Source organism: Lonchura striata, chromosome 7, assembly GCF_050655825.1.
Source record: "Lonchura striata isolate lonStrDom1 chromosome 7, ASM5065582v1, whole genome shotgun sequence".
Taxonomy (NCBI): domain Eukaryota; kingdom Metazoa; phylum Chordata; class Aves; order Passeriformes; family Estrildidae; genus Lonchura; species Lonchura striata.
In genome coordinates this window covers 9,695,847-9,712,312 of record NC_140709.1, presented here as the reverse complement: position 1 = coordinate 9,712,312, position 16,466 = coordinate 9,695,847, and the positions used below count along the sequence as shown (strand labels likewise).

The following is a 16,466-nucleotide window of genomic DNA, read 5'->3' as shown; positions in this document are numbered from 1 at the left end:
GGCAATAAAACGTGTTAATTAGAGTTAACTGTTCATCTGTAATTATTCTACAGGACTCTACATCACTGCCTACCCAAAAGGCTCCTTCATGCTGCCCTTGGAAAAGCTCTGCATGAAGCAGTGCCACCTGCACACCAGCAGCTCCTGGCCCTGCCAGGCAGCCCAGCTGAGCCCATGGGCTGCCAAACCTCTGCAGGTGGGGCTCCCCTCCTTCCACCCAGCCCAGCAACCCCAGGCATGTGTCTGGAGGGCAGGAGAAACATTGCCTGCCCCTGTCCTTTGGGACTGGGTGGAGGCAGGGAAAGGAGAAGGAAAAGAGGCACAAAACAAAGAGCACTGGCAGTGGAAATACCCAAATCTTCAGCTCATGAACTTTAATCCCAGGTCTAACATATCCTTCCTTGGACCAGGCACCATTTTGCCACCTGACAAGCCTGTGCAAGCTGTGTAAAGACTTTGCTTACAAATACCTTACAAGACATCTTACAAAATATCTTAAGTTTTCATTTAACTGCATTTACTTCTTTAATAAACACACTCTCAAATGGAAACTACTTCTGTTTCCTTCACTCTTATTTATTAATAGAAAATGGACCATTTTCTATTAATAGAAATCTATTGGTCCAAAGATCTGGACCATCACATCTTTTCAGAATGAACAAAAATACATCTCAGGGACAAAGGAACACAGATCTCAGCATCTTCAGAAAGATGTACTGAGATAGGGAACAGATGGGAGGATCTCAGGATGCATCTGGCTTGGATTTAACTCCACAAAAAATATTTGTGTCCTTCCCATCAGCTGGGGTTATTGTGACCACACCACCTTCTTCAACCATGAAAAAGAAGAACTGATGTGGCGTAGATTTCTAAGGACAAATTAAATGTATTTACTCTCCATAAACCAAATCTTCAACAATTTCCAAGGTGGTGGAGTGATGGAAGGGGGAAAAGTGATCTGCCTTTGATTTCTCACCTCTTTTTGAGCCCTTCCCATTATGGCACTCTGCTTGGAGTTCAGAGCAGAAAATTTGACAGAAGGACAGAGAACTGTCAGAGAAGAGAGGAAATTAACTTTGCTAAACTACTGAGAATTTCACAAGGGTTGCCAAAACAGCTTATTCTGGGATCACCTGAAAGCTACCTTCAGGAGCTAGAAGTTTTTGCAGCCATTATTGTTCCTGATTTCCCTACAATTATTACTATTACTCTTGCTATTATTTTAACTTTGAGAAACATAAAACAACAGAGAGAAAATGATTATATTTATAAAATGTTTAAATATTTTTAAAGTATTCATAAAAATCAATACTGAAAAATATTTTTCCGTATTTTTAAGCACTCTGAAGGAGCAAAGCACCATAAGGCTTTTCCAGAAACTCTGTACAGACAGTTAGGCACTGCAGATTATTGAGAGTGATGGAAAAATGGAAAGAAAAAGGGAAGATCATGTATGGATAAATAGCCCAAGACTACAGAGTCCTTGGTGACTGATATCAATAGAATGACTCATGCATAAAGACTATTCACAAGCAAGGAAAAAGCTTCTTGTCATATTCCAAGCAAGACTTTGTTTCAATGCATATCTAAAGCTTAGAAGACCCACAACTTAACCTTTCAAATCTATTCTTTGCTTTTATTTAATAGTGTCCTGAAGGCACCTTATCTCACAAAGAATTGTCCTCTTCTCCACTGCACACAGACTGAATCCATCCATCACAGCCGGTCACCCACTCAGCTCTGAGGTTACCACAGAGGATAGGAACACACCAAAGAAAATGCACAGGAAAGAAGATTAAGAAAGAAAACAGATAAAAGGTAAAGAGACAGTTACCATCTATTTCACCAAGTGCTGAGACAAAAGCTTCAGGCTGGGCAGGAGGGCCAGGGAGGAGAGGGAGGAACTTCTTTGGTCATGGCTGGGATCGGCACCAGCAGGGATGAGGGGTTTGCAAAAACCCCCGAGGCAAAGTTATAGCATAAGTGCCTGTCCTGCTGGGCACATCCTGAAGTGGGTCACGGGGAGGGGACTGATGGCAGCCAGGCAGGGCTGTGTGTGCACAGGACACAGAGCTCCAGGCCAGGGCACCCGGGGGGCTGAGCGAGGTGCCAGCGCTGCACAGTGCCAAACCCTGTGGGAGGGCTCGGAGCAGAGGCAGTGCACACAGGGGACAGGCAGGGAAAGGACCACAGACAGTTGGATGCTTGTTTTTTTTTTCATAAAACCAGCCTTTTCCTGGCTTTTCTGCATATGCATGGGATACCAGATCCTGAGCTTTCCCCTCCTCGCATTTCATGCATCCCCCATCTCACTCTACAGACACACAGAAATTTTGGCTTCTTAAGGTCAGGTGAAGGTTTGACAGCAGTTTTGCAGAAAGGATGACTAACCCCACGTCCAAGGAAGGCGAGCATGGGGATCACATTCTCCTGGGCGATGCACTGCAGGATCCTGGGTGCTCCATACAGCCCTCCCATGCAGGAGGCCAGGGATGAGATGTACAGCCCTAGCAAAAACAAAAAGCCCACCAAGGATACCTGGAGGAAGTGTAGAGAATGCAAAGTTCATCAAGTTATGCCTTAAAGACACCCAAGCAGTCTTAAATACATGTATTTTAAGAGATCACATATATTTTCTAATGTTGTTAAATGAACAGAGCAAGCCCTGGGAAAGCAGCAATTTAATTGGTCTTTGGTATAAAATATAAGCAATTAATACAGGAAAATTATCCCATAAAGGTAATTTAATGCTGAACATCCTGTACCGACAGAACAATTTTACAAGCTCATATCCAAGGAATTCTTTGTCACTTGGAGAAACTGCAGCAAAACAGCAGCTATTAGATTCCCCTTAAGTAACTGGAAGTGAGTTTATTTCAGGCAAGATCTCTTATATACAGAGCACATCATACAGGAAAAGCTGCCCAGGCTTCCCACCATCCAAAACAGGAAGACAAACCCCTGTGTCTCAGAGGGGAAAACCAATCCTGAAGGAAAACCCACAGTAAAACCAAATCAAAATTGCCACTTAAGTAAATGGCATCTCAAAAAACACTCTCCAAAGGATGTAATACAATGACCTTATTTTCCTGTCTTCAGTGAGAAAAGAATTTCCTTTGGCCAGCATGAAACATTAAAAAGAAAAAATTTAAAGCCATAGTGCTAACAAGACTGGTTTTAGAACTAGTTTCTGAAGCACCCTCTCAAGCTGGGAGCATCTCCTGCAGGTGTGGAGCAAAAGGAAGGAGAGCTCCTGGTCTGTCACACAGAAGTGAGCACAGGGCCCCCCAAGCAGGTCCCCACTGTCCAGAGCTGCAAGCACAGACAGCACATTTAGAAAACCCCACCCAAATACACAAAACCCCACAATATAAACATTGTGCAAGAAAGCTTTGAAACGGGAGTGTTCCTGGAACTGCAGTGTAAGGACCTGCACAGAAAAAATAAGGAAAACAAGGTCTAGGGTCACCTGAGACACCCCCAAGTCCTGCAAGACTGCAGAGGTCTGACAGCCAGCAGCCAGGCACAGAGAATGGCAAGGCATGGGGGGAACTCCAGCACAAAGGCCAGGCAGAGAGAAAAACACACATTTTGGTCCAAATCCAACATGCCCATATGCCTCTGAAGCAAGTGCTGGAGGTGCAGACAAATATCTGTGGCAGAATATGTCACCAAATGCAGGTCCCCTGCATCCCACGTGTCCTTTGCTCCCACTCCTCCTTCCATGGAAAAGAGGGTCTAAAGGACTACAGGTCCTCCCAGCTTCTGCCCCCATTGAAGTCAGATGGCACATGCTTTATTAGAAGGAATTACAAAAATGTACATGGCTAAAGATGATTCAAGCTACATCTGACTTTTTTTTTTTTTTTTGTCCACAAAATCTGCAGGCAGCAAAAAGGAGATTGGGTAAAAAGCCCTAAAAATCTTCATGTTGTGGAAGGCATGTGAAAATAACATCATGATCCAGAACTGTTCAAACTTCCTAGCACAGCATTTCCCCATGAAAATCCACTTGGCCTTGTGAATTGTATCCTGTGGGACAGAAGGAACCTGAGGCAAAGATAAACAGATACCAGCTCTCATTAGACCACCAGAAGACACTCAGTGGGGAATCCTCCCTTCCCTCTCCTCTAATCCTACCCTGCTCTGAGAAACACTCAGAAGAAACAAACAGTTGTGCCAGACATCATATATTATTTTAGCTGCCAAAAATGCTTGCATTTAAATGCGCTACTTGACATTCAAATCAGGGTTAGAGGGGAAGAGTCCCTTTCACCAAGGCTGATGAAAGGTTTTGCTACAGAGTTTTGAACAGAGTGTGAATACATTGCAAGGAATTGGCAGTTGGAGCTCATTAGAAGAGAAATTACTGAATCTCATTTTTGTGTTTAAAAAGCCAAACAAATATTGTAAGAGAGAAAAGCAGCCAAGCACTCGTTCACCTGTGATAGAAAGGGAGAGTTTGGAGGAGTAATGATCTCTCCCCACTTCCTCTCTCCAAAGTCATTAAAATCTAAATCATCTTGTAATAACTCAAAGAAGGAACATGAATACTGCACCATTTTTTTGTTCCATATTAGGGGAAAGAAAATTGAATTTGCTTTTTTGGAGGGGGGTGTTTGCTTGTTTATATTTTGTATTTGACAGTATTAAATATCTTCTCATTCATTACTAGGAGATTTTTCATTTTCCCCCTGAGGGCTCTGAAGTTAAAATACAGCTTTAACAACCTCTTTCTCTTCAGCAGATTCATTTAAAGCCGATTCTTTTGAATACTGCACTTTTTGCCCATTAAATCATTGATATACAAAGAAGTTGCCTTTGAGAAGGCAAGTTCATCCTTTTTTTCCCTGAAGCAGACGTGGATTTTTTTACCTCAGCAGGTAGTGGCAGAGCTCTACCAATAACTGGGAGTTTATTGGGGGGGGGGGGGGGTTGTAAGAAGTTTAGAGCTGCAAGTACTTAAGAAACAAAACCAGAGTTTCAAATTGATAATTTAGACTAAAACCGTGTTACAGATCAAACGATATAAACTTCTCTACTTCAAATGAATCACAAAAAAAATAGTGTCAAATACAGTGAACCCGTGATTTTGGATAATACCAAATAACAAAAAATTAAGCCTTTCCACATCCCATCCAAAAAAAGACAATAAGACAATAGCACACACCAAAATTTCTTGCTCTCTTCTTAGAGGTCTGCAGTGGTAAGGTTCATTGTGTATTACACTACAACATCCTCTTGCATAAATACCCTGTGTGCAATGTCTTGAGTTTAAAAATCCAATTCCTCACCCTGCAATTACAGCCTGCTAGATATGGAAATGTGAGCTGCGCTTGACTTGGTAAAGATAAGCAGGGGGGTTCTTTAGAGATTTCAATTTGGTCTAAGCTTTCACCAAAGAGAAAGGATACATGGAATAAAATACAGCATTTATCATTAGACCATATAACCATACTTTAGCTCTCAAAGCTATTGCTGGGTGATAATGCAGAGATTTGGCATTACGGGATGTGCTGGTGAATGCAAGGCTGTGCAAATCAATTGTACACTGGGATCTGCAACAGGGAAATCCCCCTGAATTTTAACGAGGGATGCATACCCAAATTCCTTAGGCTTTTGAAAAACTCAAGCATTTAGTAAGGCAGATGGCAACCTGAAAGCTCCATTATATAAAACCACAAGTTACCTTCTCTGCTATCATGAAGTCATAGCGGAGTGACTGACGGGTACAAATGGCTCCCAGCAAAAAAACGAAGACCATGTACAGAAACCATCTGCAAACAACAAAAATAAACCAATTTCTCCACAGTAAGACAAGACCATAGAGCATTCTGCCACTAAGAGAGCCAGGAGACAGTAAATGCCCACAAGCTGGGTCTTCAGTCACTCTGCATGGCTCATGAAGATTTTCGCTTCAGGGATAAATTTGACACCAACCCATTTTACTTACCCACTTTGATGTGCAAAGGACAGCTGCAGCATGACTGCAGGTACTCCTGAGGGGAAGCTACCCATTCTCCTTAGGTGTGCAGGGGGAAATATCCCAGTCCTAGGGACAGACTTTTTAGTAGGGCCTGTAGCTAAATGCCAGGGGGTAATGGTGTGAGCTAAAAGAGGGTCAATTCAGACTAGCTGTAAAAAACAAAATTTCCACAATAAGGGTGGTAAAACATGGGAATAGGCTGCCCCAAGAGGTGGTGGATGCCCCATCTCTGGAAACGTTCAAGGTCAGAATGTTTCCTCAGAGCAATCTGATCTGGTTGAAGAAGTCCCTGCTCATTGCAGGGGGCTGGGTCTGGATGGCCTTTAAAGGTCCCTTCCAGCCCAAACCATTCTGTACACAGGTCCCCCCATCTGGCAGCAACATTAACAGCACAGCCAGCCTGCTCTGCAGCCCCAGCCAGGATCCTCTTCTGGAGTTCTGGCCTTTCCATACTCAGGCTGGGAGATAATTTTGTATGTAAAGCCCAGACAGTGGAGAAGGGAATGACCACAGCCTTGGATAGACAGATTCACGTGAGACTTCTGTGTCCTGTGGAATCCACCCTCTGAAAACAAGCACCAATTCCAGCAGGAAAGCCTCCAAATTGTGAAGAATCTTCCTCCCTGACTGAACATTGGTACACAATTAAAAGAAATCATTTCAAAGGCAATTTAGATGGCAATAAAAGCAGGCAGGAAAACCTACTGAGGGCTTTTTTTTTTTTTTTTTTTTTAATATTCAGCAGTGGAAAGTTCTCCTGGAAAGTTGCATTTCCTTGGGAAGAGCACGACTTGCTGGCCCCATCTTGCAGGTGGGTAGGTTATCTCACCTCTCTTGGCCTCATTTGCCCAGCAATAAAAAAATACAAAATTTTGATACTTCTTTTCTATTTATATAGAAAAAGAACACAAGGGGACAGGGGGAAAAGGCAATAAACCCTCCCCACTTTGAAATCAACAGCAGTTAATGACAAAATCATCCCCCTCCCAAGCCTTGGAGAACTCTGCATTCCACTCTGGGACAGCCAGGCTGCAGCAGCACAAGCACCCCAGCACCAGCACAGATCCCAGCCAGCAGTGGAAGGACTGAGCACATCCTCACTAACAAACATCTCCAACCCACCCAGAGTGTGTGGTGGTAATGGATGACAATTTGAATGAGAGCCACACTTTAATTTTCCAGATGGCTGAGTAATAGAAGGCTGATGGGAGCATGAAATGGATTGGTCACACTCAGGGCAGTCTCCAGAGCAAATTTTCCCCAATCAATGACTTACGAGGTGCCAATAGCAGCCAGAGACCCCAGAGGGACGTTGGAAGAAGGCTTCTGGAGATCTCCACTCATATTGAACCCAGCCATCACACCTATATTTTGCAGACACAAGTGCAATTTAGAGTCAATCTAAGTTATAGTATATAGAATACACATTGCAATATGTAATATAATTTAATCAATCAGTTAATTGATTGTTTCAGAATAGTAACTATATCACTTCATTACACTGCCACACAGACAAATACTGGCTCCCATCAATTGCTTGGTAAAAAACTGCTCATGTCTTTAACAGAAGCAAGTCACCACTAACATGTCAAAGGAACCTCTGTCTGGTTTGAACAATGCTGGGGGGGAAGCAGTATGTGAACAAATCCCATCTTATCTTCATACAAACCCAACAGAAGACAATGCCGCCCAGTTGTTGAAAAGAGAAATGCCACTGTTCATCAGGGCAGCACATGCAGCTGGCAGTACAACCCCCAGACCAGATCCATTACAGGTCCCTGCATTCACAGGGGACAGCCACTGCTAGAAAACAGAATGTCCTGTCCATATTAAATGATGATCACATTAGCAGAGGGAATAACAGGCTCTCGACACGTAGGTGGCACCTTCCAGCCAAGGGATCTGCTTTGGAAGTAGGCATTATCTCTGCCTTGCAGATAGGAAAACAGAAACACTGAGAGGGCAAGCGATTGTCCCAGTGTCACGTAGAAAACACATGGTAGGACTAAGAATAAAATACTGAACTGTTATTTTAGGCCAGAGTGCAGGGTATTATACAATCAGGCACAGTCCTTAGCCTAAAAAATTACCATCTAAAGACAAGAGAGAGGGAAACAAGATGAATCACAGGATTAGAGTCTCTACATTAAGACTAGAAAGCCAAGGTACAGATTGGTTAGGGAGCTTTGTCCATAGCTGAAGGAGGAGTCATACCAGACTTGTCAAGAAAACAGAGATTCCCTTGCCACATTATGCCAGAAGTTTTCTTAGAAGACTTCAGGAATGTGCTATAAATAAAAACAAATAAATAAAAATCTATTATTTAAAATCCTGATGAGAATCTGGGTAATTTGAAGGCAGGACCAAAGACTTTAGGACGCTACCTCTCCCCCCCTAGGATGTCAGGCTAATGTCTCCATAAGGACACATGGGCCAGAAGCCAGCCAGCAGTGCTGATGGCACAGGCCCTGGAGCAGGGTGAGATCACCACAGAACAATGGGAATGAAGATGCCAGCAGCATGGCACCATGGCACCCACAGCATCTGGCAGCCGCTGCAGCAGGGGACCGACCACGTGCCAGTCCACCGTGGCTGCCAAGCCCAGCAGCCATTCCTCGTGTTCAGAGGGCATAAGAATGACAAAGTCAGTCTCTGCAGCTGCAAATCTGAGTGACTACAGCTCAAAATCAGCAACAGCCCATTGCATTTTAAAGCTGAAACACAGATTGCTGCTTGGAAGGGTTTTTTTCCCAAGATGAAGGATAGACAAGAGCTATGGGACCAATCTCAGGGTAAAGGGGACAAACCCAAATCATCCAGATGGATGGCTTCCCTATTCCCTAAGACCTTGGCCTTTGATGGGCTGTCAGCAATGGCTGGGTTCTAATCATGACACACAAACTCTGCTCTGTCCCAGGTGTTGCTGTGCATCTCCATAGCACCATCTCCACATCTGCTCAAAGGGAATTGTAACACCTCCTCTCCTCACTGCTCTGCCATGAGGACAGCATACAAAGGAGCACAAGGCACTCTCATGCTGCCAAATACATCCAGGGCTTTATTTATTTGTTTGCTTGTTATTAATGCTTTTTGCTTTATCATCTCTTCCCCCCCCACCCCCCCACTTGATCAGTCCACTCACCAGCCATCTTTTCCTGTCATCTCCACCATGAAGCCAGAGCCCTGACAACTGTTCCCCAGTCCCCACAGAATCCTGGACTCCTCAGCTCCTGGAAGAGCTTTTCCTCCAAATTCAGACCACATTTGAATCCTTGACACCATACTGAAAGCATTAAAAATCAAGTTCTTCATTTTCTCCTGGAAGACTATTTTGTGGACATACTTCTGAACAGCACAGCTAAAAGCCTGTCAGTTGCTCTGGTTTTTTTTAGATAAACCTTGCATGGAGTGTTCAAGCCCTGCTCCTTTCAAACAGTTACACAACAGGTAAGAAAAGTTAGGAAGGCAGAAGTCCATGGAAATGGTCACAAATATGCTAAATAAAGTCTCTATGAAGCCCTCTTTGATGATATGCTACTTTGCAATTCAGAGACAAAGCACAAAACTCCGAATTCTCAGAATTTTTCTTCCAAAGGGAACAAACTATTGTCAGAAGGACAGATGTTAATCTCATGTGCTTCTTGGCCAAGTTTCTCAAACATCTGGCACCACCTTTAAATCCTCCAGCTTGAGTCACCTCTTCCTCATCCAAACTCCTGCCTCAGCAAAGCACTGGGGGAAACACCAAAATGGCATTTTCTGGAGTGAACATAAAAAAGTTGAAACGTGAGTCATCGGCACAGCGATGACTGCACAGCCTGGGCTGCCTCACTGCCTCCCTCCCACAGGCCCACGCAGCTCGGGAGCAGCCAGGAGATGACTTCCCAGAGCCCACATGAAGAGGATCTTGAGGCTGACGATTGACCAGGGGTCACCCCCAGGCCACTGCACACCACTAGCTTCTGTCAGGGCTCCCAGAGGTCACCACAGCTTCATGGGTTCCACAACCAAAGGTCGAGGCCACCAGAGGGAAGTAGCTCAGATACTCTCGGCCACTCGGGGCAAAGCCATCTCCTCCATGCTGCAATTATGACTCTGACATGACCAGGGCAAAGGTATGGACAATCTGGTAGTACAGATGTATGGGCGATGCCAAAGCCACCTCTCCACCACCAGCAGGCTTTTAAAACCTTTGAGTTAACAAGTTTTCCTGAACAAACCATTCTTCCCTCTGAAAATGCTTTCTTCTTTCAAGTTAAGAACACGTATGGCAGGCAGTGAAGGTACAGAACTATCACAACACTCGCTGCAGATTCTGTCTGCATGTCCTTCCTAGCAGTCAAAGTAGGAAGAAATCAGGATGTTCCTTCCATCAGACACAGGCCTATCCCTAGGGAAATGGCCAATCCTTTCTGGACTCAAGCAATCATATCTGCAGATTCTCCATGGAGAAAATTATCCACCTCTCTGTTTCAATGAGATAGCAGGCTGGATTTTCCACACTGGCTATTATCTTAGGGAGCAGCAGATAGTGACAAAGCTTCTGGACAAAGAAGCATGAAAACACAGTCAACCCAGCCAGGAAATTATGGCTGAGACAGTCTGTACGTTACTGCTATTCCCAATGCAATCTGGTCCTGGGCATCATCCAGGCAGTGCATGAGGGGACCACCTACATTGTGTGTCAGGCACAGCCACCAGCCCCACCAGCCATGGTTTATAGCTGCAGATATGATCACTCTTGCAAACGCCCAGTGCATTTTTCAGTGAACATACTATAAAATAGAAAAGGTGAGTTTTTTTCCTTCACCCAGGAGGTGAAGAATGGAAAATCTTAGATAAGGCTTGTAGCTGATTTTTTTAAAGGGCCAACTTCTCCACTGATGTAAGCTGGCACCTTGCCACAGACTTCAATGGAGTTGTGCCAGTTTACATCATCTGATAACTTAGCCCAAAACTTCTAAATCTATTTGCTGTCATTTTGCAAGTGCCAGATATGGTTTATTTCAGAACTGGTTTCTGTGCAGTGATATTTTCCACTAAAGGCCGCTTCAAATGACATCTTACTTTCTTGTATCACAAGACAACACACTTCTTTCATTAGACAGAAAACCATGGGGATTTAGTAGAAAAACATTTTTTGCACAACAGAAATGACATTTATCTTAATTTTAAACATGCATTGACGGCTGCATGGCTGCTGCTGGGAGCTGACTGTGGGCCGGTGACTCCCGAGACTCCCTCCCTGCTGGAAAGTCCGGGCTGGGTGGGTATCCAAGTGTTCACCTATCACAACACAGCAGCAAAATGTGTTTTCCTGCATTGAGAAGGTATTAGGAAGTATTTACAAACATGCAGAAGAACAGCTGGTTAATGCACAGCTTTTCTACAGGGGCATGTTTACATCTTCCACAGCTTGTATTTCAGTATTTTAACAGAAGCCAGCAAATCCAAGACTTCTGTACCCATGCTCTCCCATTTAGGCCAGCTCTAGATGTATGTTTTGGATCTCTTGGGTACTTCCCTATAATTAAATTACATATCTGGGGGAATTAGGCCAGCTGCACTGAACATCCAGCTGAAATGGTTTAAACAGCTATTGCCCAGGTAGCAAACAGACCAGCCCCTGCTTACCAGCGCTCAGCTGTAAAACTGGGGTAACTTCACTCACATTGCTGCAGCCATATCAATAAAACACAGAGGAACAGAGAAAACAACCTGACCTGGAGCAAAACACCCTGAGGAGGATATCATAGGAGGCAGCATGGTGCAACTGTCTGCAAAAGGCTGGGATGACCATCCTGTGCTCATCAGCTGAAGCATGTCCCCAACTCTGTTTGGTCCTGGCAGGGGTCTCCCCACAGGTCCTGCTCCCCCTTCCTGAATTGGCTGCCTCTCTTTGTGTTACAGCTACCAGCCTGCATTTCAGATATTTCTGTTTCACTGGTGTGTCTGGACAACTTTCTGCCACTTTTCAGTAGATCCCAGAGACCAAACTTGAACTGGTTGAATTCAGATACTCATCTCAGAGACAGAGGAAGAAGCCTATCCCGAAGAGATCAAAATAGTTTCACTTCAAAGAGGAACATTTCATCTCAAAAGGCCCAAACAATTAGTTTCACAATTTCCGAAATATTCTTTTTTAAAAACTTTGTTACCAAAATAGCATCTTAAATTTTAAGCTAGCATATGCTACAAATTAAAAATAGTAAACACAACATTTTATAATTAAAATAAACAGAACATTGCTGTGGGTCAAAGAACTGTTTCAAACAGGCTCAAATCCCCTCAAAACTAAACAGAATATTGTTTTGCTGAAACTCTCCCCAGATTTCTGTTGTGTCTCAAGGCAAAGGATTTTACTTCCAGTGCTTCAACCAGGTCACTGTGGGGGTTCCAGCAGAGGTGGGTGCCACTGAGGTGGGTGGTGGGGAGGACCACAGGCTGGAGGTGACAGCCTGGGAGCAGTGCTGGCCTGTCCCTGTCATTCCTCAGAGCCACTTGCTCACCCTCTGCATCTCGCTGCCTGCCCTGCAGCAGCAGCACTGTCAGCAGAGAAGTCTTGACTCCCATCCTAGAAATTTCTTAATCAGAAATTTCTTAATCTCTTCCATGCAGAGCACCGATCACAGCCCTGCATTTTATGAGGCTCCTGAACTCCACAGTGCTCCAAACAGCAATGACAGGAGTGATAGTGATGTTATATGGTACCACTGGCACTGCTGCTCTGAAGGAATAATTTAAATCCTGTAAATAATCAAGCAATTAAAAAGAACACATGAAAAAGCTGTGTTAAAAACCAAAGTAATTATACATCATCCCAAACTGTATTTTCAGAGAATGTTTGACATTACTACTGGTATTACTACTGCTAACTAAACAGAGCAACAGGCTGCCAGGGCTTTAAACAAATTGTATCTATTAGCTTTGGCACTCTTCCTAGCAGCCAAACATTAGCAGTGGCAAAAAATCTTTTAATATGGCTAATCACGATCATTTTCTGCACAGTTTTGTTGTAACTGTTCCTTCTATAACCAAGGAACCAGAAAACAACCTGTGACAGAGCTCATGAGAAAGGTTTTTTCCTCCTGGGGACTCCTTGGGCCAGTCAAAAATGACAACAAAAAAGAGGGCAGAAGACATCTCCATGATGCCAAGAGTTCAGGAAGGTGAGTTTTCCAGGAGGAAGTGTATAGAGGCAATAGCCAGCCTGATAAGGTAGGAGAGAGGATATTAAAGAAAATGTGAAGTCCTGCACGAGGTTCACCTGACAAAGTGACTTCTGCTACCAGACCATTCCTCCAGTCCCATCTGTTTCACAAAACAATTTCATTTACCTCCTTGTACCATAGCAATTCCACAACTTCTAGTCAGTTGCTTAGAGCTGATCCTCTGAAAATTCATTCTGTAATCCAAGGATACATCACTACGGAAACTGCTTATAATCAGTACTTTTTATAGCTTAAAACACCCAGCATCAACAAAAGGTATTGTAACTTCAGCTGATAGTTACTGCATTCCCACTGGAGATTGTCAGCTCTGGAAAGGGGACAGGCATCTTCCTGGTAATTTAAGGGAATGGATGATATGAAGGTATCTAATTAAGCTCATTATTTCTACTGACATACAAGGATGAACCTGTGACACCACACAGAGTGGTGGGTCCATCATGGGCAATGGCATCAGCCCAGCTCAGCCACCCGCTAAGGTAAGGATGGAGAGAAAGTCCTCCTGTGCTCTTCCCACTCTCCCAGTGCAACACAGTCATAAGGCTCATCTGATTTGGTAAATCATGATCAGATATTTTAAAGAGGCTTGATCCTTCTGCCCTGACAGCACTGGCCAAGATCAGTGCCTGAGCCTTGTCCTTGGCAGGGGAGGATTTACAGGACCACGTCAACCCACAGAGGTCACCAACAGTTTCTAACCACAGAAACAGAAGAGCGCGTTCAAGTGAACAAGGCAGGACTACAAAAAATTTGAGATGCTTGGAGGGAAGCCTGAACATTTGAATTGACCACCTGGGTCTGCTACAGCCAAGTGCAGTCCTGCTCACTTCACCTCGCAGCCCAGAGGAGCTCCCCTTGCTTCTGCTCATCTCTGACATATTCCCGTGGAGGAAAAAAGGGCGAGGATAAAACTTAACCATACCTGTGGCAGCTGGGAAGAACACTCCAAAAACAGTGAAGAAGGACTCCCCCTGGCTGTAGTCTGGCAGTGTGTTGTTGAACATCAGCTCTTGGGAGTAGCCGACGAAGCCGTGCTCTGTGGAGACACGAGGGCGAGAGGAGAACCTCAGGAGCCAGCAGGGCTCAGGAGCCCCTCCAGCTGCTCTCAGCCACCACCCCCTCTAACCATGCTCCTGCAGGGGCTGCTTCCAAGGACCACCTGAAAGGATGAACGCCAGCTCACATGGTGGGGGAGAAGGCAGAAACCAGGGCTGCCACTCCTGCCCCATCTTTCTAAGGACACACACAAGTTTTACAGAAGACAGGGGAGGGCGGAAAGTGATGGGTGCTATACCAATGGCATGCACCTGGTTTACTGGGTGTGTAACAGAGGATCCTAATCCCTCACCACACACTTTAAGAATGGCTCCAATTCTTCCACAAACCTCAATTTGTTAGGAAGGGTTAAGCCTGACAGCTGGAGTGCAAGGCATTAATTAGGAAAAGTTTTAGATGCTTATAGACAGAAAACATAACTCACAAAAGCAGGTTAAAGAATTAATGCATGTGACAAATAATAATTTCGTTTTTAACAGGCAACACTGCTTTTTGATGGAGTATCTTAATCTGTGGAAACTTCTCTTCCCTGTCAATAATCCAAACACTTATGCCAGCTGGGGGTGGAAGGTGAGCAAAGTCGGTTCCTTTTTTCTCCTGCCACTACAATCTATTTCCGCAAGACATGTGACTCCAATAACTTGAATTTTCTCATTAGCAGGCAGGATGTTGTTTATGGCTGCACAGGGTGATGGCCAGAAATTAAAAAAAGACTCCATCAAAGCTGTCCCATGCCTCAAAGACAACATTAATGATGTTTGGACAATAGATTAAACCAGAACATTAAATCAGAGCTCTGAGCACAAGACATATCCATTTAAAGTCTCAGAATATAACTAACCACAGAGCTTTGAAGTTTTTGCAGAAAAACCCTACAGATAATCAAAAGTTTCCTACTACATCTGCATTCATTGTGTTGCCCAAACATGGATGCAAACACACTGATAGAAGAGGTCTCCTGCTGCTAGGCTTTGGAAAAGCACTAACTCTCTTCACTAGGAACAAGTCCCAGATGAGATTTAGAGGGAGCAAGCTCAGTGCAACACACTGACCTCTGGACCTCACAGATGTCTGCAGAAAGTGCAGTTTCTGGAGAAATTGAGGTGGAATTTGTGTAGGCTGTATGTTCCTATAAGACCTATGTAAGACCTATGTGACTTCAACCAGAATTGATGCTCATGACAGCACAGCACATGGCCAGTCTGCAGAGCTCCCACCAAACTGCTTAAGGGAAATGATGGTCCTTGGCCAAGGGATTTTTCACCAAGTATGTGCTCCTCAGAGAAATGTTAATTTTTCATTTAAAAAGCTAATAAAATACTCATCTCACCCCATGAAGATCAGCAGAGCTTTCTCCAACCAGAGCTTTGAAGCAGCATCATTATATACATCTATGCCACTTGATAAAAGTTTGCCCCACCAATTAATAAAAATCTCCAGTGAAGCCAACTCAAACCTCTCTTGATGGTTTACTCTCACATATTCCTATCATTCAGGTTTTCCATAATCACAAATTGTCCTTTTCATACCACTTGCCCAGTTTGTGGAGGTCATCTGAAATCCTGACCCTCTCTGCCAGCCTGCTGTGAGCTCTTTCAAGCTGGGGCTCATTTCAGGTTGAATCTGCACATTCCCTTTTCCATCCTCCGGGAAGAAAAATGCCAAATACCATCAAACCAAAACCAGACTGTTGCAGAACCTCACCAGGCACAGCGTCCTACTTTGTAAGTAAACCATCTCCATCTGGGGTCTTCCAGTGGTGTTTTGGGGCTATATAATTCAAATGAGGCGCTTTGGGTGCCTTCTGTTTCCTTCCTCGTACAAAAGGTCAAGTGTACAGCCCAGTGAACAGCCAGGCTACATTTTCTGTGGTACCATTTTGGCCATAGTATGGCCACACACTGACCATGAGACCCACGAGTCCAATATCTGACCTGCACCTGTGTGCATCTGACCCCTTTCAACCTTAAGAAATTAAATGATCCCCTAGTGCTCCATTTATTTGTATGCTGTTCCCTTTCCTACTTTATTTCCCTAGGTGGAAATCCTCAGTGGAGGAGACAAAAGCCCAAAGCCATGGCAGATGTCACTGGAACCACAGAAAACAACAGCCATGGAGTTGCTGAAAGAGCCACAGGATGTGCCTACAACTCTATCCCACTTCTGCTTCCTCTCCTCACAGCTCTGGCAGGTGA

At 44.3% G+C, this 16,466-nt stretch overlaps 1 protein-coding gene across 3 annotated transcripts in view; it reads right to left on the bottom strand.

Moving 5' to 3' along the window:
* Positions 1–16,466, bottom strand: part of SLC12A8 (solute carrier family 12 member 8) — a 47,350-nt gene that overhangs the window by 7,149 nt on the left and 23,735 nt on the right. For 2 of the 3 annotated variants that reach the window (XM_021526289.3, XM_085584175.1), the window contains exons 6-9: positions 14,138–14,251; positions 7,263–7,350; positions 5,690–5,777; positions 2,392–2,538 (exon numbers count right to left, since the gene is read on the bottom strand). In XM_021526289.3, coding sequence (XP_021381964.3) covers positions 2,392–2,538; positions 5,690–5,777; positions 7,263–7,350; positions 14,138–14,251 — 437 coding nt within the window. The remainder of the gene's footprint in view (positions 1–2,391; positions 2,539–5,689; positions 5,778–7,262; positions 7,351–14,137; positions 14,252–16,466) is intronic. The other variant, XM_085584176.1, reaches the window with a different exon arrangement.